Source organism: Crocuta crocuta, unplaced genomic scaffold (genome assembly GCF_008692635.1).
Source record: "Crocuta crocuta isolate KB4526 unplaced genomic scaffold, BGI_CrCroc_1.0 scaffold255, whole genome shotgun sequence".
Taxonomy (NCBI): Eukaryota; Metazoa; Chordata; class Mammalia; order Carnivora; family Hyaenidae; genus Crocuta; species Crocuta crocuta.
In genome coordinates, this window is record NW_027530670.1 from 450646 (window position 1) to 474976 (window position 24331).

The 24331-nt window shown below is 34.6% G+C and overlaps 1 protein-coding gene and 1 pseudogene across 2 annotated transcripts in view; one reads left to right on the forward strand and one right to left on the reverse strand.

The window, feature by feature from the left end:
- Positions 1-24331, forward strand: part of SBF2 (SET binding factor 2) — a 499779-nt gene that overhangs the window by 257574 nt on the left and 217874 nt on the right. For both annotated transcript variants that reach the window (XM_077769129.1, XM_077769130.1), the window contains exons 7-13: positions 3013-3145; positions 4385-4493; positions 6625-6738; positions 9522-9599; positions 11314-11427; positions 11871-11999; positions 15343-15441. In XM_077769129.1, coding sequence (XP_077625255.1) covers positions 3013-3145; positions 4385-4493; positions 6625-6738; positions 9522-9599; positions 11314-11427; positions 11871-11999; positions 15343-15441 — 776 coding nt within the window. The remainder of the gene's footprint in view (positions 1-3012; positions 3146-4384; positions 4494-6624; positions 6739-9521; positions 9600-11313; positions 11428-11870; positions 12000-15342; positions 15442-24331) is intronic.
- LOC144235614 (mitochondrial calcium uniporter regulator 1-like) lies at positions 17653-21529 on the reverse strand (annotated as a pseudogene).

Below are 24331 nucleotides of genomic sequence, written 5' to 3' on the forward strand. Positions count from 1 at the left end.
AGAACAAACCTGGAGGTATCACATTTTCTGATTTCAAACTATACTACAAAGCTATAGCAATCAAAATAGTATGGTACCGGCACAGAAACATACAGATTAATGGAATAGACTAGAGTCCAGAAATAAACCCATGCTTATATGGTCAGTTAATCTACAAAAAAGGAGGCAAGAATATACAATGGGGAAAAGACAGTCTTTTCAATAAATCGTATTGGGAAAACAGGACAACTGCATGCAAGAAAAAAAGAAAGAAAGAAATGGGACCACTTTCTTATACCACTACAAAGATAAACTCAAGCGGATTAAAGACTTAAATGTAAACTAGAAACCATAAAACTCCTAGAAGAAAATTAGGCAGTAAGTTCCTTGAAATTGGTCTTAGCTGCATTTTTGGATTTGTTTCCTCCAGCAAGGGCAACATATTTTAGGCAACATTTTTTCACGTTTATATACTTTCTAATTTCTCTCAGTCTGAGACTTGTCCTCACTTTTTATGTAATTTTTTGAAAGAAATTTTCAATTTAAAATTATTGAATTTACCAACCTTTTAATTTATGACATGTGTATTTTGTACTTTCCCTATCTGAATTTATAAAGATATTCTCTGATATCTTTTAATAAAAGTTTTAACATCTTTTTATAGTGACTCATATCACCATTCAGAGAGCTTTGTCAGTTCAGTGAAACATATTTGAGTGCCTGCCATATAGTCAGTGCTTGGCAGGAAGGATACAGCAATGTATAAGTCCCAGTATTATCTTTGGGAGACTCATATTTTACTGAAGGGGCAGAAAGAGCATGAACAAGGGCACCTGGGTGGCTCAGTTGGTTAAGCGTCCAACTTCGGCTCAGGTCATGATCTTATGGTTGGTGAGTTTGAACCCCACTTCCGGCTCTCTGCTGTTAGCACAGAGTCCGCTTTCCATCCTCTATCTCCTTCTCTCTCTGCTCCTCCCCTGTGTTCTCTCTCTCTCTCTCAAAAATAAATCAACATTAGAAAAAAAAGAACATGAACATAAGAAGCAGAGATATCAAACTGAAAGAAGTGTTCTAAGAGCTAAGTTAGTTTAATATTGATCACATAAGTGTGGGAGGCAGCAGCTGGGTTGGAAATTTGGAAGTAAGACCATAAAGACAATTTGGCCGGGAGCTCAGACTTAGTCTGGTAGGTCAGGTATCTCCAAACAGTTTTAGCATCAGAACCCTAACTTCAAAGGAAATTAATGGTAACAACTATAATAGTTGTAGTAATAATTGCTGCAACAATCATAATATCAGCTAATCTATCTATATTATTTATTGTGGTACTGTGCTGAGATCTCCATGCATTATCTCATTTCTTCTTTATAGCAACCCTATAAGATAGGTTTTGAAATTATCCTCATTTTACCAACTGAGGATCACAGAGATTAATATATAAAACTGAAGCAAAGCTTCTCTTAGTAAATTGCTTCTGTGGAACAGAATACACTTGAAAATCACTACCCAACAGGATGGGAAGATACTGAAGAGATTGAGGCATGAAAGTGATAATCAGATTTATATTTTATGTCCATCATGCTGGAGGAAAGATTGCAAATGAATAAGGACTGTTTAGTTTCTCTAAACTAGTTATGAAACTTTTACAGTAGTCAAAATGAGATAAAATTAAAAACCCACACTATAAATTCAGGTGTATCATATGGGATAATCTTGGAGTGATAAAAGAGGATAGCAGTTACTAATGGGCCAAGAGGAAGTATGCATGTGTCATGTGGTAAAGGGAGATAGAGGAAGTATTTTACCTTAGAAAACTAATGGTAACTCTTGATGTAGTCGGTCTGTGTAATTAAGGTTCAACTGATAATTTTAAAAGGATGATTCATTAATAAAAAAGAAAGTAAGAAAAGATGTACTTATTTAGCTTCAATTTGATATGTTTGAGGCTGTATTTTTTAGCATTGTCACTAGAAAAATGGGGCTTGTAAATTCTGGGGACTTAAGAGGGGATAAAAGAAGGTCTAGGACAATTATTAATCATTTAGAAAGGGGGAAAAAGGTAGAACAAATCAAAAGTATTGAATAAGACATTATATATACTTATATATATATGCACATATATATACATTTCTATATATGTATATATAGAAATAATTACAGTAAGTATAAGTCAATTAAATGATCTATTTAAAGCCAAAACATGGAAAGAGCCTAAGTGTCCATCAGTTGATGAATGGATCAAGAAGATGTGGTTTATCTACACAATGGAATACTACATGGCAGTGAGAAAGAATGAAATGTGGCCATGTGTAGCAACATGGATGGAACTTGAGGGTGTTATGCTGATCAAAATAAGTCAGGCAGAGGACAGACACCATATGTTTGCACGTATAGGTGGATTAGGAGGAACTTAACAGAGGACCATGGGGGAAAAAATAGTTGGGGAAAGGAAGGGAGGCAAACCATGAGAGACTCTTGAATCTTGTTGGGATGAGCACTGGGTGTTATATGGAATCCAACTTGACAAACTATTTAAGAAAAAACATGATCTATTTAAAAGACAAAGGTTGTCAGACTGGATTTTTTTTAAATGCCAATTATATTTACAAGAAGTAGAGAAACACTGAAATGAAAAGATGGAAAAACACATACCAGGAAAATTTCAACAAGAAAACTGGTGTGGTTATATTAACATCAGCCAAATAGACTTTAAAGGGGAAAAAAGTTATTTGAACATTGCCATCATCTAAAACAGGAATTTAAGTACAGTCCTTGGAAATGAAGTTGAAAAGAAGGTAATAGTGTATTTCCAAACAACTAATATGTTCAGTGAGTGTTACACTGATTTGAAAAATAAAAACAAAGTGAAAGTTTGGAAAACAAATACCCGTATGTTATATGGAATTTATAGTTTAACCAAATAGTTTTCTTTAGAGCTTTAAAAAATACTGGCTTTTTTATTCCATGTCATTCATGTTGGCACCATGTATAAAATTAAATGCATTTGGTAAGCATTTGCTCTTGTGTTTTCAGGAATTCAAAATGTCCTCAGCCTCTTTTGTGCAGTTCTCACAGAAAATAAGGTTCTCTTCCATTCTGCAAGTTTCCAGAGACTTAGTGATGCTTGCCGAGCCCTGGAATCTTTAATGTTTCCTCTTAAATACAGGTGAGGTTTTCTACTTGGTACTTTAATTTATTCCTGAATTCTGCATTGCTTATTGATGATTAGTTGAAATGTTGTAGCACAATAGTTTTGAACCACAGGGCACATTTTACAAAGTCATGTTGTACACATGATTCTGATGGAAATCTAAAATTTGGAAAATTTCCAAGTTGTTCTTTATTGAGTATTGGTTAATTTAGTGGAAAAAATAATTTGCATAGTATTGTCAGCAACATTGAATTCTCTCTGAATATAGTTGGTGGTAAAAGTCTTAAGTTCTGGTTATTTGATATGTAAGACTTACTAATTTTTAGGAGTTATAATGGTATTATGTATATTTAAAAAAGATCCCTTACCTTTTTTTAGATACCTACTAAAGTATTTATGTATAAATGATATGATGTCTGGGAGTTGCTTCAAATAGTACAGTAGGGAAGAGAATGAAAATGGGTAGAAACATACATGTAACTTTATGTTGGTAATTGTCAAATCTGGATTGGATACATGGGGCTTCATTTTCCTTTTTTCGTCTTTCTTTTCTGGTGGGGGGAGGGCATATTAAAATTTTCCAGAGTAAAAAAACAGTCTTAACAGTGATGCTTGATAGTGTTATGAATAAAATATTTTATTCTAATATGCTGTTTATCAATTTGATAATCATAACACTTAGGAAACAAGTCATACAAACTAGAAAATAATTTAGACTGCCTCCAGATTTTATTTAAAAATGTTTTCTTTCTTTTTTCTTTTTTTACTCTGTGCCTTTCTTAACCTCTAATAAGAGAGCATTCTATGCCTTAATTTTTGTACTTTTGTCATTCTGATTGAATTCAAACATCAAGTACAGAAAATGGAATTTGAATGATTGTTTTATTTAGACAAATCATCAGTATTGAAGAGGAGGGCCCATAAGGGAGTTAGTGTTATCTCCTGATGTCAGATTTTTTAGTAAGGAAAAATTTTCAAGCAAGATTAACAAACCTAAAAAGACTGTTTACCTCAGAGGGATAAGGGATAAGGAAGCTGTTCTGGGTTCCATTTACTTAATATCTTGTTATACCTGATCATCTCTTTTATATGATGATTTTTAAAAATATTTCTTTTAAAAAATTTAATATTAACAGTCATGAAAATATTATTGATAATATACATAATCTAAAATTCATACATCATAAGGATAAAAGAAAATATTTATATTTTATAAAAACAAATATATCTCACATACTCTTTTATTATTTCCAGTTATCCTTATATCCCAATTCTCCCAGCTCAGCTACTGGAAGTTCTAAGTTCCCCAACACCTTTCATTATTGGAGTACATTCTATCTTTAAAACTGATGTACATGAACTTGTAAGTATTCATCTTTCAATTACCAGTTATTGAGACCAAAAATTTATCATATATCTTTAAGTCCTATAACATTTCACCTGATTACTATTTTCATATCTGTTGCATTCCAAATGGAAAAGATTGGCTGGAAGAAAAGCATCATTGAAAAACAAAAGTATTAATTTTTTCTCATAGCAAGTATGGAAGATCTACAAAATGAATTTATTAATATTTAAAATGCCCCTCTTTTGGTCTATTAATTTTATCTTCTGTATTCTTCATCCTATACGTGAGAAAGGAAGACAAAATAATCCATTAATTAGTATTTTACTTATACTTTTTTATGAGTGCTTTAATATATTCATATTTTGAAATGAGGTCTTTGTTAATGCTGAATGGCTGGTAGCTGAAAAGCAAAATATGTTTACAAAAGAGTGAAGGCTTTTAGTGGAATACAAGTTCAGTATGAGCTCCACCAAATTATTCTATTCTTAATGCCATATGAATAGAAATACTAAAGAAGAAAAGGAATACCCTATATTTAAGCCGGTTCTGGAATATCATGTTTACTTCTCTGTACTGAACTTATTTAAGAGGGACTATAAGAAAATAATGTGCTTAAGAGAGGAACATCTAGGATTGTCAAGAGTTTAGAAACTATATCCTTTGAGGTCCTTAAGGAAATTTTCTCAGGTAATAACCTGGTACTATTGGGTGGCTAAAGATAAATATTTAAATGGCTGTTGTAGGAAGGTTCATTATTTGTAACTCTAAAAGGCTGAAGTAGAATCAGTGGGTATAGTGGACATAGAAACAAATTTCTCCTTAGTATAAGAGTTTTCAACTATGAAAACTGACCAATGATGAAGAATGGGTTGCTGTATGTGAGGAATATACTCTAAAGCGCTGTAAGTGGAGTACAAGGAACAAATTCCATGACAGTTCAGGGAATTTAAGGAAAATCTTTACTCAAAGGTTGAGATATATGACATCTATGATCCACAGCTTCTTAAGATTTTGTAAGCCTACTTTTGTTTTACTTTTAAATGCCAAAAAAAGAGGCAGACTCTGTCGGTACTTATATATAATTACAGTTGTAATCAAATCATAGGTGTCATTAAAACTGACAAAATACTATTCAACATTGTAATTATAAACAGGACCCTCATTCATATATTAACTACTTTTCCTTTCTTTACATGTTGATATCTAGTTCCTATTTAGCTTTGATATCACCATATGAAAATATGTGTAAATCAATAAACATAATCAGTAAAACCTACTTAGTACTAATTAGAAGCATACCGATCTGGTTGACAGGTAATTTTTTCCCACTAAATATAAGCAGTTTCGTGAGGCAGGACAAGCCAAGTGTTTCCAAAAATAAATTTCTTAACTTTTAATGAATAAATTAGAATGAATTTTAAGCCTGTTGTCAACATAGTAACTTCAACAGTATTGGCTGGTTTCTCTATTACATTTTTATGTAAGTTATTTTTAAATAGACTGTTGTAAAATGTAAAAATTAGTTTCTTTCTTAAACACCCAAACCATACCATTTTGATCTATACCAATTGCTTTGTTTGTTAACTTTGTAATGGGTACTATATTATTTAGGATATGGCTAAACCACTATACCAAAACATCCAAAATACAGTTGTTAAAACAAAATTGAGTTTTATTTAACACTTAAGCAGCAGTCCATAGTGGTGTTCCATTGTACCAGACCAGCTTATTCCATGAACTCATTCATGGTCCAAGCTTCTTTCCTTCTTGTTTCTCCACCAGAAATCCCCTCAGGCATTGTCATCTGAAGATTCAAGTTTGGGTTGTTACCAGTTCATAGTTTCAGCCATAGGAAGGAAAAAGAGAGCATAGGACAGCCTTACATCCCCTGTTTTGAGTGCCTGAGTGTACACATCACTTCTCTCATTCCATTGTCAGAAACTTAGTCTATGCCATATCTAATTTCAAAGGAAGCTAAGAAATTCATGGTAGCTGGGAAGTCATGAACTCAACATTCTACTGCTGTGAACAACCAAGAGTCTTTTCCACACCTGGTTCTTCTCATTGTGAATTAATGAAAGCCAAATTAATTTCCTTATCAACAAATACATTTTATTAATTATTGATTAATTTTTATCTCCTTTAGCTTGATGTAATCATAGCAGATTTGGATGGAGGCACTATTAAAATTCCTGAATGTATTCATCTCTCTTCACTCCCGGAACCACTTCTACATCAAACTCAAGCAGCTCTTTCTTTGGTATGATATTTTTAACAGTAATTTTACTTTGATTTAAATGTAAACTCAGATCATTGGAATTAAATATCATTGACAGTGTAATTACTTTAAAAAGAGTTATATGTTCTTAAAACATTAATATATTCTCATAGAATATTTAGAAATCTTTACTAGATATTTTCTGAAGAACATACTTTAAATCCTGACTATGTATTTGTTCTACATTCACTCTTTCACCAGCATATTTATTCAGTAGTTAGTATATACAGAATACTGTGTTAGATATTGGAAACATACCAATACACCTGTGAAAATAAGACCAGACTCTGCCTCTCTGTATTCCCTAACATTCCTAATTGGAAGATAACACCTATTCCTTTTCCTTTATCTCCTTGCTGACATCTCATCTCTCTTTGGTAGACATGCTACTTGCAAAAGAGTATGATATTGTCTTGCCAGTATTTTCAAGTTACTACAGAAAAATGTAACTTTTTGATAGATTAAATATCCAGCATTCTTTTGGAATCAAGTTTTAATAAATCTTGTAGCTTTCGTGTTTCTCACTGACACATTGTTGTTTTTGTAGTTATTTTACTTTAGTTGATTTTGTTTTCAACTTTTTTAAAGTAAGCTCCATGCCGAATAGGGAGCCCGAACCAATGATTCTGAGCTCAAGAGTCGTATACTCTACAGACTAAGCCAGCCAGGCATCCCTTTAGTTGATTTTTAAAAGCATAGCATTCTATTTTACCAACAAATTTTTAGGTTCCAATTTATTCATCATCAGAAAATTGTAACTTAGAAATTCTGCATTCCTTTTCAAGCCATTACTAAAGGCCTTCATATTCTTGGATAATATTCAAATCTGGGCTGTTTAAAGTAAAATTTCTCTTAAATAGGAACTCAGAAGTCTAGGATTACCAGGAAGGATTTTATTCTAGGATATTTTCAAATTTGTATTAATCCTTATATTGTTTAGTGGCATATAGGAGATGTGAACATTTAGAGAAGACTGACATTTACTAATTTAATCTAGAATACAAGATGTGATAGAGTAGAAAGTACTAGTACAGGACTCAGGAGACTTACAGTCCAGTCTGCGTCTTACCACTTGATACTATTGAGCAAATCACGCTCCATCACGCCTGTTTCCTAGTCTGTCTCCGTAGGATGAATGTTGTATGCACAGGATGCCTATGTGACTGTTTACCAAAGTCAGGCATGGATAGGATTTGGGGCCATATTTGGCTACCTTTTTTATTTTAATGGTATGTATTTGTCATAATGTGTATTAAAAATAGCATATAAAATCTGTGATTTCATAGATGATATCATCTAAGAAAATACTAGATTTAAATAGGTGGGTTGATTTAAGGACAATTGAAAGAAGAATATTAACTAAATACATTGGTGGTATATGGATATAGTAGATGCTGAGAAGGTAGTATTCGAGTGATTGAAAAAAAGTTTGATGTTTCTAGAAATCATAAATAAGTTTCTAAATCTTATATATGATTACTTAATAATGATATTTATTCAAGGATGAAGTATCAAAATGAGCAAATATTAACATTTTTGTTCTTCAGTCAATGGCTCCTGGTAGAGATTCTGCTGCACACTGGTATACCTTAACCTGCAATACCTGAGCCACCAAATTTAATCAATGAGTAAAACTCATTTTTGGTAAAGCTGTGTATACCTGTTTATGTAGTTGTCAAGCACATGGTGGATTGGGTAGTACAGTGTAGTACTCTAAATAAGACATGAAACACGGTGTATTGTCAAGCCAGAACCAAAAATATCACATTTGATTAACTGAGTGGGAGCTTTGACACACAAGATTATGAACTTCATTTGGTTAGTAAATAATTGTAATCAAAGGACAACACAATACTTGAACTGTGTAATAACCATGGATGATTTTCTAGACATGAATTATACTGTATTATAATACTATAGTAATGATTGGGTTATTGGTTATAAATATTGTCAATATTTTAATGTCATTTTTAAGTAATGTTTTGGGTCTTGTCATCAATTGTAAGTATGCTACCAAAACTTGAGTATTTGGAAATGAATTTGTAGAGATGAAGATTTGCTGCCTACTAATGCAATTTCATTGTCTTTTGTAGATCTTTCTTACCTACCTGCTCCCAACCTGCTTTTCTTTGAAGCCTAACTCACATAGTACCTTTTTTTTTTAGCTTTCCCTAGGTTGAATTAATGGTACTTTATATTTTGTGTATTATTCTATATATGTTTATAGTACTTGCACTTTGTATTATACTTTTACTCCCTCTAGACTGAGAGGTTCATAAGCTATTCACTTTTCCCTCAGTATTTAGTTAATCAGTTAATAAAATTTTAAGTACATTAATAAACATAAAAACAAATGCTTGTTTAACATTTTCAACTCTATAGACAAATCCCTCTGCCCTAGTCTCTTCCCTTCCCAAAGGTAACATATTTTATAGTTTAGTGTATATTCTTTCAGAACCTTACATTTTCATTTATATGTTTATCAGTATGTGTATATATATAGTTCAAGGTTTGTTTTCAAATAAATGAGACCACACTTATGTGTGTTTTTTTAGAATATGTTTTCTTCATTAACTTTTTTGTCTTAGAGATCTTTCCACAATAGTACATATAGAACTGCCTTACCTAATTGCATTGTGTTTCATGGAAGGGAATATATTGTAATTTATGTACTGACACTTTTTCATCTTAATGCTCCAAGTAGGTTAAGTAATAGCTTTTATTGATATTAAGATCTTGTATATAACCAAATTTCTTTGCTTTAGATTCTACACCCAGATTTGGAAGTAGCAGATCATGCTTTTCCCCCTCCACGAACAGCATTATCCCACTCAAAAATGCTGGTAAGAAGTTTAATATTTAAATTTGATGCTTTTAGGGGCACCTTGGTGGCTCAGTCAGTTAAGTGTCCAACTTTGGCCCAGGTCATGATCTCATGGTTTGTAGGTTCGAACCCCGTGTTAGGCTCTGTGCTGGCAGCTCAGAATCTGGAGCCTGATTTGGATTCTGTGTCTCCCTCTATCTCTCTGCCCTTCCCCCACTGGCTTGCATGCACGCGCTCTTTCTCTCTCTCTCTCTTCTCAAAAATAAATAAACATTAAAAAATTTAACTTGATGCTTTTAAATAAAGCTGTACCTTTATTTGTATGGTTGTTAAAGAAGCTGAATGTAGTGAGAATCAGATGGACAGCCTAGTAAAAAATGTACTGAATTAGAACTGTCACTGACTGATCTTTTGATCTGCTCTCTGAGGAGCCACAGGGTGGCACATTGACCTGGAGGGAGTGGAATTGAGACTATTGCCCTGGGGAGGCAAGAGCAAGTGTAGGATAAAAAATCAGAACAAAGATTATAGCTTGGAAAATTATGCCAAGTATCAAATTGAAAGGGTCAGGCAAATGTGTAGCAACATGGATGGACCTTGAGGGTGTTATGCTGAGCGAAATAAGTCAGGCAGAGAAGGACAAATATCACATGTTTGCACGTATAGGAGGATTAGGAGGAACTTAACGGAGGACCATGGGGGAGAAGAAGGGGGGGAATGGGGGAGGAAAGGGAGAGAGGCAAACCATGAGAGACTCTTGAATGCTGAGAAACAAACTGAGGACTGATGGATGTGGGGGGGAGGGGGGAGATGGGCATGGAGGAGGGCACTTGTGGGGATGAGCACTGGGTGTTATATGGAAACCAAGTTGACAATAAATTATTTGAAAAAAAAAAAGAAAGGCTCAGGCAAGGATAAAAGGGGGAAGCTTATAAAAATGGAAACAGATATTTTTTTACAATGAGGGAATCAAGTTTGTGGAGTGAGTGGATGAAAATAGTTTCAATTAGAAGCCATGGAAGAGTTAATATATAATAAAGGCCCCTTTAAAATTTTGCCCATTGCATTTCTTAGAGTTGAGCTTTATGACCAATAAGAAGCCTTATACAACTGGACACCTTTGATAAGTTACTTAAGCATTCTTTAGCTTCCTCATCCATTAAATAAAGGGTTGACCAAATAAATCTGTAAGTTTCCTTACAATTCTAAAACTATGAGTGTATTAAAACCTGAATTATCAAAACATATTTTTAACTCATACCTTATTCATATAGGAATAGATTTTTATAAATTGGATAAACTTTGGAAGAATTTCATAAGCTTTTAAAATATAGTCTTTTGAGATTTTTTTCTTCTATATTTGTGACTGTAATTCCTTTAATGGATATAAAAATCAAATGACTTGGGAAATACGTCCTTCTCTAACATAGTGAAAGGGTTAGACTTTGTGACTTTTTCCAAGAGGAAAATTGGATATACTATGGGGGCAAACTTTGTTTGGTTCACTTGAAAAAAGAATGGTTTAACAGCCTACCCTGTTTAACAATGGGGTGGGCTAGATGCACACCACTTAGGGCTGCCACAGATAAGACTTCTGTGTAGGAGGCACAGACACATTTATTAAATAACCTCTCAGATTATTTTTAACTTTTTGCCTTTTGATATTTCATTTGTTTTCTTTTTTTTTTTTTTTTAAGAAATTCAATTAACTAACTTGCTTCTTATATTTTCAGGATAAAGAAGTACGTGCTGTTTTTCTTAGGTTATTTGCACAACTTTTCCAAGGATACAGATCATGCCTACAACTTATAAGAATACATGCAGAACCAGTAATACATTTTCACAAGGTAAGATGATACAGTTACAAAATGTTGTATCTGTCTAAAGTGTAGCCTCTAATTTAATGAAACAACTTGGTTGTCATGTATTTTGACCCTTTATTAAGTGTGGTAATCTTAAATCTCTGCTTTGTATCATTATATGATACTTGTTAATAATGCAATGAAACTGACATGTTTTTCTTTAGAATTTGTTAATTTTAAATTGTTTTTTCTTTTAAAATTGAGTGTTAATTTTTGATTTCTCCTCCTGCTTTATAGACAGACCCATTTTAATTTTTTCCAGTATATGTAGTGTTTCCAGTATCTAAAGCCCTTTTTGAGAGAATATATTTTACAACACATTTATACATAGAGATACTTATTCAGGTGTTGATCTTTCTATTTTTGTTTTGACCATTCATCTGTTACTAAGTGATAAAATATTCATTTCAGTTTTTCTTTCTTTACAGACAGCTTTCTTGGGGCAGCGTGGTTTGGTTGAGAATGATTTCCTCACTAAAGTGCTCAATGGAATGGCATTTGCAGGTTTTGTCTCAGAAAGAGGTCCTCCCTATAGATCCTGTGATCTCTTTGATGAGGTATAGTTCTTATCAAATAAATGCATATTTACAGAAAAATTGAACGAACAGTTAAAAGTGGAGAATTGTTTTAATCAAAATTCTAAATATATATTAAATATCAAATAATCCAATGTTATTTATTATTATGCTTATTAATTAAATCTTGGTATTTATAATGTGGATTGAAAAAATATAGGATGTCACAGAAGTACATAAACATCTTGAGCAACTGAATTTAAATAGTTCTTTAAAATCTTTTTGAAAAAGTGACAATGACTATAAATAGAACTCTGATTTTTATTTTTTTAAGTTTACTTATTTATTTTGAGAGAGAGAGAGAGAGAGAACACAAGCAGCGGAAGGGCAGATGGCCTGAGCTGAGATCAGGAGTCAGATGCTTAAACAACTGAGCCACCCCAGCAACCCAAAAACTCTTTTTTTTTAATTTATTTTAAATATTTTTATTTATTTCTAGGAGAGAGAGAGAGAGAGACAGCGTGAGCAGGGGAGGGTCAGAGAGAGAGGGAGTGACAGACTCTGAAATAGGCTCCAGCCTCTGAGCTGGCAGTCAGCACAAAGCCCGACGCAGGGTTCAAACCCACGAACCTCGAGATCATGACCTAAGCGAAAGTCGGACGCTTAACCGACTAAGCCAACCCAGGCGCCCCCCAAAAACTCTTCTTTTTAAAGGCAATGATACATTGCTTCCTTTATCAATTTCTTAGAGAGAAAGATCTTAGTTTAATATATAGATACGTGATTTCAAACTATGGTTACATTTAGTCTATTAGTGTCATAGAGCCATAGTTTGGTTTAGTGGCCTTCTTACCAATCAATAATCAACATTTCTCTGCCTCCTGTAAGAGATCTTAAATATATGGAAGACAGATTTTTGTCTCTATCGTCAAGGAATTGGCCTTAAAAAGGGAAAATTAGGACAAATGTGACTCAAAATAAGGATGTTATTTTGTGTTGTGATTTATTTTAGTACATTTTCCATTTATCATTTAGCTACGTTTACAGTAGCTTATTCTGGTGGATAGAATAATGAATATTATTCCCATTTCAGTTTCTGAAAGAGCACTGTATTGGAACCAATAAATCTAGAGGTTCCTCGAAGTCTATAAAAATCCTAGCACTCAAGATAGTGGATAATAGTAATAGTGACTATATTTTGCTGCAGGTTTTTTTATTTTATATAGATAAGATAGGAATCACGTTGTTAAAGATCCTTGGTTCAGAGAACAATCTTTATTTTCAGTAAAGATAGTTAAGTAATCACAGTTAAGAATGAAAGAAGAGGCACATGTTTCAGTTCTCAGTATGGAGACCTGCACCAAATACGTCCGTTAATAACACAAAGCATATGAAGACTTAGGAGAGATTGCCCTGGGGTGAGCAATTCTTTCTGATCAGTTACTAATCACTGATTCCCTAATACCAACATACAATATGATGGATCATTGACTATCTAATACTAATGTATGTCAGCTGTTGGATCCTGAATTAAGTAATCAATACTTAATGTTTTATGGAGTTAAATTAGATGCTCTCCAAGGTCCTCTCTAGCTGCCACATTTTATTAGTCTCTGAAGCTAACATTGGTTCTGAATAGTAACATTGGTTTATATATCCCTCCCCCCCTTTTGTTCCTATCCAATTCTCTTAGTAACTCCTTCTGGCAGCATTATCACAGCTAGTAAGTCAGATTGATTACTTGCAGAAAACTTGCCACAGCCTCTGACTGCTTTTGTAAATCCTTCCCTTGCCTGAAATATCCTCCCTCTACTTTTCAATCTAACCATGAACTCCCATTTTTTATACTCTCTTCTTATCTCATCACCTCCTCCAAACTTTCCTAGAATAAATGGCTCTGAGAGCCACTTAGTCTGCATTAAGCTTTATTTTAGGTCTCTAACTTTATATGACAACTTATCTTTTATTATCTACCTTTATATACATTGGAAATAATGGTAAGGCAAGGACTGATTCTTACCGAGTCTCCCTTTAGTGATCATCCCAGCTTTGTGTTCTGCCTGTAGTTAGGATTTTTGGTGTCTAATGATGTTGTTACTTGAAAGCCAGTTGTTGTTATGTGTATTTCAGTCAAAGGCCTAGAAGGAATGAGATACCAGACCCAAGTAATTTCTCCTTACCCCTCTTTTCTTTTCTTTCTTTCTTTTTTTTTTTTTTTAGAGAGAGGGAGAGCATACACAAGCATGGGAAAGGGGTGGGGGGAGAGAGAGAAAGAGAGAAATCTTAAGCAGGCTCTATGCTCAGTGTGAAACCCAACATGGGACTCTCTCCCACAATCCTGGGATCATGACCAGAGCCAAAATCAAGAGTCAGACACTCAACCAACTGAGCCACCCAGGCGTCCCCTCCTTCCTCTGCTCTTGGGCCATTTCATTTGCTTGAATGTGCTTTTAAAGGAAAATAGCATTTGTTCCTAGGAAAGGGATCCTTCTTTTCATTTAACCCAGGGTAGCCTACCACACCAAAGACTTATGAGTCTTTGAGAGGCACCCTGCATTGTGTGTACTCTGGTCCCCATACTCCCATCAAATAAGCCTGTTAGAAGGAAAGAAATGTTTGCCCTTGTTTGACAAAGATTCTTTCTGAATCCTGGGCTAGAATAGGTGAAGTCAGAGTTTTATGTTTGTCCATTCCAGTGAATCTGTTAGTTTCTAGAAGGAAAAATCTTATATTATACGCTTTTTTAAAAAATCATTCATCTATTCATCCTTATTCCCATTTTTTCCCCTTTTTGTACTCTTTCCTCCACTCCCAAGTAGATACATGCACATAGTTCTCCCAGTAAATTACTTTAGTAGGGAAATGGTCTAGAGTTATATAATGTAAGAACTAGGAGGAGGCCACAGATCATTTTGTTTTTCCATCTGATTTTAGAGATGAAGAGACTGAAGCTCAGGAGTTTTAGTGACTTGTTCCAAATCACTGTGAGCAAAGCTAGGACTAAAGTCTGAGTGACCTGACTTAAATATTTGGTTCATGTTTTGTAAGCTAAGGAAATGTTTGGAAACTTTCTGACCATCTGAAATTCTCTGAGAGAATTCTCTGGATGAGACCTGGAGAATAAGAGGGTCTCTCCCAGTTTTTTCCCCAAAAAGAAATAAGGCCCTGAATCATCAGGGAGACACCGCCAGACCATTCAAGGACTCAATTGACTCTGTAACTTTAGAATAGAGGTGAAATGCAGTAAAAATGTAGAATATTTTGTTTTAATAATAGCATATATTTTAGATGCTTTTTGGTTTGCAAATTGTATGAAATTATCACACAGTTTTCTAATTTAAGATATTTTGGAGTTGATGTTTTGCTGTTTGATTCTTTTTCCAAGTTGGTAGCTTTTGAAGTAGAGCGAATTAAAGTTGAAGAAAATAACCCATTGAAGATAATAAAGCATGTAAGAGAACTTGCTGAGCAACTATTCAAAAATGTAAGTAAGTATATTTATTTAGACAGTCATTAATTTTAAAAGTATGTAATTATTTTGTTTAAAAAACTAAAAAACTTCATCTTTCTAGGAATAATCTTTTTTTTTTAAATGTTTTATTTATTTCTGAGAGAGACAGACAGTGTGAACAGGGGAGGGTCAGAGAGAGAGGGAGATACAGAATCCAAAACAGGCTCCAGGCTCTGAGCTGTCAGCACAGAGCCTGACGCGGGGCTCAAACCCACAAACTGTGAGATCGTGACCTGAGCCGAAGTCGGACGCTTAACCAACTGAGTTACCCAGGTACCCCATCTAGGAATAATCTTTTTGCTCTGACTTAAAACCTTTAGGATCATAAGTTATAAGATATGTGCATCAAAACAGACCTCATTTTTCAAAGTGATTTTCCTGTTAATCAACTATATCATGAAAACATCTTAGTCAGTTTCCCAGTTTTTTATGTGCCTTCATTGGATTTGCATTTAGGGCCCTGTCTTCTTAAGATCATATTGTGCATTTTTAAGACATAAAGATTAAACTTATTAGAGACCAGAACTAGAATTGACCAATGTGCTCTGCTTTGGTATGGTCCACTATTTGTCAGCTGGATCAGGAAAATTGTTTGAGTTGTATTGTTTTGAGCAGACAGGGAGTGAAAAGCTGAAAGGAAGAAAGCAAATTGTCAAGTGAGCACAGAAACTCAAGGGTGGAAATATTCCCTGTATAGAAGAAATGCAATAAATTATAAAGATTGGGTTGTGATAAAGTATGAAGTAATCGTTTGGATACCAAGACAGAAGAGAACCCAAGATGACAGGGTGATTACATGCATGTAGAAAAATGGGTTTTAGCTAATGATTACTAGTCATTCTTCCTACCTGTGAAGATTTTCACAGTTGAATCCTTTTACTGAGAAAAGGAAAGTAAACGGGAAGTACGGTCTTCCAGGGTAGAGTTGAGGGAAGATACATATTTTCAGGACATACAATTAAGAAGGGTTTGGGGTCGGTATCCTAGTATTCTTTAACTTAATTATTTGAATAGTTGGACCTTTTTGGACATTGGGCCATTATTCACTGTTTTGTCACATCCATTTGCAATCAGAGACCCAATTGGATAAAAGCAAGAATGCTCAATTGTGTTTCTTTGTTTCATGTTATTCAGTTATTTGTGAATTTTGTTTCTGAAGTTATGTTAAAATTTATCCCTTTGACTAATACCCTAAACTCCACATATAACTGTGTCCAATATACTAAATCTATTTCTTTATTACTATGCTAAAATTAAAAAAAAGAATTCTGTCAGAATGAAAATGTGTGTTCTGTGCTGGTGTTCACCATTTATGATGGCTGTGTAGAACTAATAGAGAGCATGACCACATGAGAAATTTCTATTGATTGATTGTAATAATTATAATAAATACTGAGTGATTAGCACAATTTACCACACATGGAATTAAGCACTTATATACATCATCTCTAACCTGCATAATAACAGTGTTAAGACAGGTGTCATTATCCCCATTTTACTGAGGATAATTGGCTCAAGATCATACAGGTATTAAGTGATTGAATCCAGATTTTAAATTCAGAAACTTTCAGCTATCTGATTCCTAAGCCTATTTTCTTTCCCTCCATTAAACTGGCTCATCTCCAACTGGAAAAATAGTAATATTTCCAATGGCTGACTTTATACTTTGTCTTTTTAAAGCACTTTAACATACTTTCTCATTTGATTTTGGGAATGACCCAGTGAGATAAATAGGGCAGTTGTTGATATGTGGGAAACAAAGGTAGAAAGTCTTTTATCTTGCCCACTAGGAGTGATTTATTGATGGATTTTAAAAAATAGCAAAACATCAAGTGGAAATCAATGTTTGAGATTTTGGAACTAATCCCTTGAATAATTGAATATTTATGTCTTAGATCTTTATAAGAGTATTCTAGAACTGCAGAATTTTGTAGCCTGTAAGTGACCAGAGCTGGAGTTCTGACACAGGTTTGTCTCTATTACATAACCGAGTACACAGTGTGTATGTAAGGGAGTGTAGCCAAAGCCAAGCCACTTTGATGCAAAAACAAAGTAATTTCTTGCCATCCTAGAACTTAAATTTTATGATACATAGCTTGTACTAAGCTGACACAAAACTGAAGACTGCAATAAAATAAATAATAATTATACATCCTTTTTTTTTCTCTTTAAATAGACACTTTATTATATCCACAGGCAATAAAGTCCCAGAGCTACTATTAGACAAGTAAATCCAGACCCTGCTAAATATTTAATGTTATCAAGCTTGTGCAACTCCAGCATGGTTCTGAGGCTGGTGACCTCAATGTCTGTTTTCCTACCTTTCTGAGTGACAGCTCTATCTAGCTGGGCACGCAGTGCCACCATCTCTGTCCTCATTTCCAGCATCTTCCTTTCATTTCAGTGAACACAGTTCTTTCACTCTGCTCTTTTCTAGAATGAAGCTTAGTTTGATTATCTGTTTGGACTTTGAACACTTGATCTGTTACTTGGTGTTTTAACCGATGGAGTTCAAGGTTTATCTTCTCATATTCTGCCCTCAGGGCTGAAAACTCACTGTTCTCCAAAATAATCATATCTTTTTTCACATTAGCAGTCTGGGACATTATTTGCTGAACAGTGACCTGCTGCATCTTGGTGACCATACCCTTGTAGATGGTAACCATGTTGACATCCATGTTCTGATCAATGCAGAGACAGTGATTTCTGCTTGCTGGGTGGTGAAACCTTTTTTTTTTTGAGTAAACATGCTGAGGCATGAGTGTCTAGTAGAGCTTCTTATTCCCACAAGAGTTGAAATCTGTCCTTTTGTGCTCCACATCTCTCCAGTGCTCCAGCTGCAGGTAGGAGAACTACCCTGCCCACTGGTGCCCTAGGGGTAGGGCCCCAGACACCAGCACTCCCTATCCTGCAGCACTCCCTGTCTGCAAGGGGCCAGCACAGTGTGGGCACAAACAGCTAATAGTTATACATTATTAAAGGTAAATGGAAAACACAAACAACACCTGATGTGGTTTAGGTGTTGGGGTGCGGAGCCAAGGCCAAGAAAGAATTCTTGAAACATCTTTGGTGCAAAAAGATGGTTTTTTTTGTTGTTGTTTTTTAAAGATGTTTTTATTAAAGCATGTGAACAACAGGACCCATGGACAGAAAGAGCTGCACTGAGTTTGTGATGGGTGACTGATTATATACTTTTAGGTTGGGAGGGGATTAGGGACAGCACAAGCCTCTAAGGAATTTTGAAAAGAAGGTTTCCAGGACCCTGTTGGGGGCTACCTATTGTTAAGAAGAGGTTGTTTATTACTGTTTAGTAAAAACCCAGTCATGAGACCTTTCAGAGGTGTATCAGTAAGCTTTATGCTAAGAGTATGATTGCCAGTATACATCTTTGTTGGTGGATAGAGATAAAGGAAGCTCCCTAAAGAATTTCTATACATTTAAAGTAGATTCACAGGATCCTGGGTGGGTTGGGCTAAGATTCTCTTTTGCCCTTAGCAAAGTGTCAACATAGAGGTAGCAGAGTTCCTAGAGAAAGGTCAGTCTGCCTTTTTCAAGAACTTGTCAATGGGCTGTAAGTAGTAAGGAAATGTTTTCTTATTGCTTTTGTTCCCCAAATCAACACCTATCCTTTAAAAACAATACTTTTAAAGTGATCATCATGAGGGACTGTATGACTAAGTCAGAGATTTAAATCACCCCACAAATGTACTCTCTATTTCCTGAGCCCTAATTTGGGCTTTTCCCCCCTAATCTAATCCTATTCCATTTAATTTAATCCATTCCATTCTTTCAGTATGTATTTGTTAAGCATCTGCTAGCATCAGGAATTTTCTAGGTACACAATTCCTCTAATACTCTTTGAAAGAGGATACATGGACATGATGATGAGAATTTCCAAATATCCCCATGGATTGTCCTCAGACTTTCTGAGATTGTGTCTAGTTGTAAGATTCTAAACTCCACATGGTCCCAACATTCCTGAAGTAAATATATTACAAAGTTAAAAAGCAGAGCATGATGATAAAGTTACCTTCTTGGGTCATGCAGCAAGTTGAGGGGAGAGAGGAAGGATGGTCTCAACGCAAGGAAAATAATCCAGATGGTTCTATTTTTAACTAGTCAGGGGGTGGTTTTTTTTTTTTTTTTTTTTATCACATTCTAAATTCCCTTTTGGTCAGCAAGAACCAACCATATAATTTGACTGTTGCCTTATTATTGGGTTAGAATTGAGACCTGGTGATTCCACTTAGATGTTTGTAAATACTTTGTTGCAGTGAAGTCTGGTACGTATGCCTAGTCTCTCTGCTTCGTTTCCCTTTGAAGTACCTCAAAAACGAACCTTAATTTCTGCTTCTTCTCATTATTCCCTTGTATTGCTTTTTAGTGAGTGAGAATGTGAGGAGATGTAAGTAGGATGAATTGTAACTGGGTTTAGGTGCTCTTTTAACTTTCTGGAGCTTCCTAAGTAATTAAGGAAATAATTTGGTGATTTAGGTAGAGGAGGGTAATGGGAAGGAAACAGAAGGAGAAGGAAGGGAATAACTCCATTAGAGACAAATTGTGTAAGCACTGGCAAGGTTTATACCATGAAGATTATTGGCCATTCACTATACAGCTTTTCTTTCCATTCCCAACTGATAACACTGGATCTGGGTCTGCTCACTTTGGCTTTCAAAATCTTTCATGTCTGTATGACAGCACATGTATCTACTTACTGGCTCTATCTCTGTGATTCTCATACATACTAATAAAGGACTACTAACTGTACACAAAATGAGAATGTTAGGATAGGCCAACACAAGAACTTTACAAAACCTCCATCCCAAGGCATCAAGAAATCAGTTGGACATGTTATTTTACTCTTTTACATAGTACAGTTTTTCTAATTTGTTTTGCATCTGCAATAGTATACAAATATTTGCTAGACTGTGTAATTTGACAGTTTTCTTAAAAGTTAAAGAAAAAAATGAGAAGAATTGGACTTTCGTATAGAATAATATGAGATTTCTATTTGTGCCTCATCGGTGTTTCATTGCCTAGCATTGCAGTGAATAGGTTTTAAAATCTTAATGGGAGCACAAAGCCCAAATACAGCAATAGCCATTATAAATTACACAAAATCTATACCCTTACATTTCAGCATAAAGTTAATTTCACTACCAGGCAAATTTAATCTACACTGATGTTATTTGTACTCTTTGCCAACTGCAAATAAAAGGATTTTTTGTTGTTATAGGAAGGAAGTAAAATATTTTGATCATCTTTAGTCTTAAAAACTCAAAACATAAAGAGCTTACTTAGATTATTGTGATGAAATGAGGTCCCCAGAGTGTAAAAGTCAGACTTCTCCCCTGTCCTGTCTGATTTATTTGTTCATTTTTAAGTCAAGTTTGCTGTGATATAATTTACATGTAGTAAGATGTACCTCTTTAAAATATACTATAGACATTGACAAATGAGTGAAGCTGTACAATCCATCACCACTACAATAAGGACATAGAACATTTTTGTCAACCCCCCCCTAAATTTCTTACCAAGTTTTAATCACTTCCTCTTACCACCTCAAACTCTTAATAATTGATCTGTTTTCCATCTCTTTAGTTTTTGCCCTTTATGTAATGTCAGTGTGTAGCTTTTTGAGTTTGGTTTCTTTAACTTAGCATACTGCATTTCAGATTCCTTTATGCTGCATAGATCAGTTGTTTATTCCTTTTCATTGTTGAGTAGTATTCCATTGCATGGATGCATCAAACTTCTATTTATCTGTTAACCAACTGAAGAGCAGTTGTGGTGATTGCGAACAAAACCACTCTAAACATTTGCACAGGTTTTGTGTAAACATAAATTTTCACTTCTTCTGGGTAAATATTTAGAAGTAAGATGCAGGATGCTGGGGTATATGGTAACGAAATATTAACTTTATAAGAAACTACCAGACTGTTTTCCCAAATACTATACCACTTTGCATTCCCACCAGACATATATGAGTTACATTTCTTCTGACTCTTTACCAACATTTGTATCTCCAATTGGTTTTTTGTCTTACTTTGTTTTTAGCCATTCTCGTAGGTGTGTGGTGGTATCTTATAGTTTTAATTTGTATGTCAGCAGGTGAGCAAAGGTATAGGTCTCTTATCTAGTTGATGTCTCCTCCCTTGGCACTTGTGAAGAGTACTTGTTTTAGAATATGAAACCTCCATCTAGAATCATGAATTAGAGCAGTGGTTCTCAACAGGGGCAACCTCTCCCCTCCAGAAATTTGGCAGTATCTGGAGACATTTCTGTTTGTTACAGCTGAGGAGAGTGTGCTAGTGACATCTAGTAGGCAGAAACTGAGGATGCTTGTATACATCTTGCAATTTACAAGACACCCATTACCTCCCCATCCAAACAAAGAATTATCTAGCTCAAAATGTTAATAGTGCCATTGTACAGAAACCCTGATTTAGGGGCACTAGCGTATTAGATATTAAAGTCCTACACCAAACGTATTTGAATTAAGGATGTAGCTTTAATTAGTTGGGTGATCATTGAAAGTCCTATGAGGATGCAAAGTTGAGAATGTTTCCATCCATCAGTATTGTATTCACAGCTAGGCAACCCTAAAAAGTCCAGTTACATTTTGTCAGTGTTTAATGGCTTAGTCCAGTGATATTATTGATTTTAGCTGTGTTCAAAAGATATTGTGTAACTTGCTATCCCACACAGCTCTGTTAATAATTGGTGCTTATTAAATAATTATCAAATACCTAGATTAATATGGGAAACTTGGTAGCCACTAACAGAGTCACATCGATTTGTCATTCACTGCTGAGTCTAATGGGTAGGAAGAAATTGTTTTCCCCAATGTTGCCTACTTAGGATTTCCAGTAGGGTTTTTGTTTTATTTTGCTTGCTTTGCTTTTCTTTGAAGTGCATTCTCAGCTTTGTTTTCTGTAAGCCCTAGGCATATTCTCATTTCGCTTGCCAAAAAAAAAGAAAGAAAAAGAAAAATCCATGTTTCCAGACCAGATGGTATGTGTGTCATTTTTTCAAGTCTGAGAAAATCATTGTACTTCCCATTACTATCATACATTCTCAAAGCAGGATTACAGAGTCCATTGCTTGAAAACTATTATCTAATTTTAAAATTCCCTCTAAACAATAGTGCATTTTGCTGGCTTTTGTGGGCAGTTCGTCTTGTCTGCCTTGAACAAAATTGTTACCATGTTCACTATAGTATTTAGTGGCCTGAATTCTTGGTTATTAATTTATATTTGCATTTATCTGCAATCAAATACAAAAATTTGGCACCTTCCTTATTCTATTGAAAATAATGAATTTCCTTGTTTCCACAAGGATATTCAACAACGGAATTAGGCTGTGGTTTTTAATGAGCTCAGTAATCTTCAAGAAACCAGTCCAAATGCAGCTGAAGTTCCAAGTAAGAGCAGATGTTTCTAAGAATATGCAGAGTTCAGTGAGCCTTAAACTTCCTCTCGTTTCTTCCGTTTTCTTGAAAGCCATTATGTGACCAATTTGGGTATAAAGTAGCAAATTATTTCTTTATATTTACCACACTGCCCGTTAGAGGGCAGCAGTATACAGACACAGCATCCAGAAAAACCAAGCACTTTGATTCACAGGCATGAGCCTTTTTTGCGTCTTCTAAACACAGTTGGATGTATTCTAATTTAGTGACTTTATCCCATAATCTGAATTTTATGTGTAATATCTATACAACTACAGGATAGCCTCATCTTTGGACTTTGTTTTAAAATGATTAAAAAGTATTTTTGATGGATTTGGCTTATAATATTTCAAATTGCTTATGAGAAGAATAACACTACTAATGACTAATAGCAATACCTTTTCTTTAATAAGTTATTTCTGTTTTAAGCCTTATTGACTGTGATTTTTGTTGCTGTTAAAATATAAGTAGCTGGTGATATGATGGGATTTGTGGGAGAAAGACATGGTTTGAGTTTTAGAAGTACGGTGTCATGCTATAGATTATGCAGTGAATAAATATTTTTTAAATGAATATACTCTAAATTTTTGGAAAAGAGGTTTCATATTATCTGGGGAAGTAGGTGTGTAACTCTGTGCACACATGCGCCCACATGCATGTATGCACATGCATACTGAAAGTTTTCCTGTAACAACTCATTTTGTCCTCTTAAGAACCTTATGAAGTAGGTACTATACTATTATCTAGATTACAGGTGAGGAAACTAAAACACAAGTGGTGAGTGAATTGACACTGTACCAGGTCACACTACCAATAAGTGGCTAAGCTGGAATTTGACCCAGAAGTTCTAACGTCAGAAACCAGGCACTAAAAATACTTTGTTGTACTACTTCTCTCCTTGAATTGTCTAACCTTTCCCTGTGAATCATAGTGTCACCTGTCTCTATCACATTTTTACACATAGTCCTATTTCAGGGCCTTTATTACATTAGCCTTTTTAACCCTTCACTAATACCAGTTGCTATACTATATGAGTATAGGTTTATGTAAGTGTTGAGATCTGGGAACTTTGACTTCTCTACTTACTCTTCTTCAGAATTGCCTTGACTATTTTTGGATCTTTATTCTTCCTTATAAAGTTTAGGATGAACTTCTCACATTGCAGGATTTTGAGTAGAAATAATATGTGTATCTTTATTTTTCTAAATGCCTTGGGTCATTTTTGGAACAAGATAAAAGAATATATGGTAAGAGAGAGATGTAAAATATAGTTAGGAAAGATAACTAAGAAGGTGTATTTTTTACTTTTATTTTCCTGTTTGTTTTTAGTATTTTTTAAATGTCTTATTTATTTCTGAGAGAGACAGAGAGCATGAGCAGAGGAGGGTCAGGGAGAGAGGGAGACAAAGAATC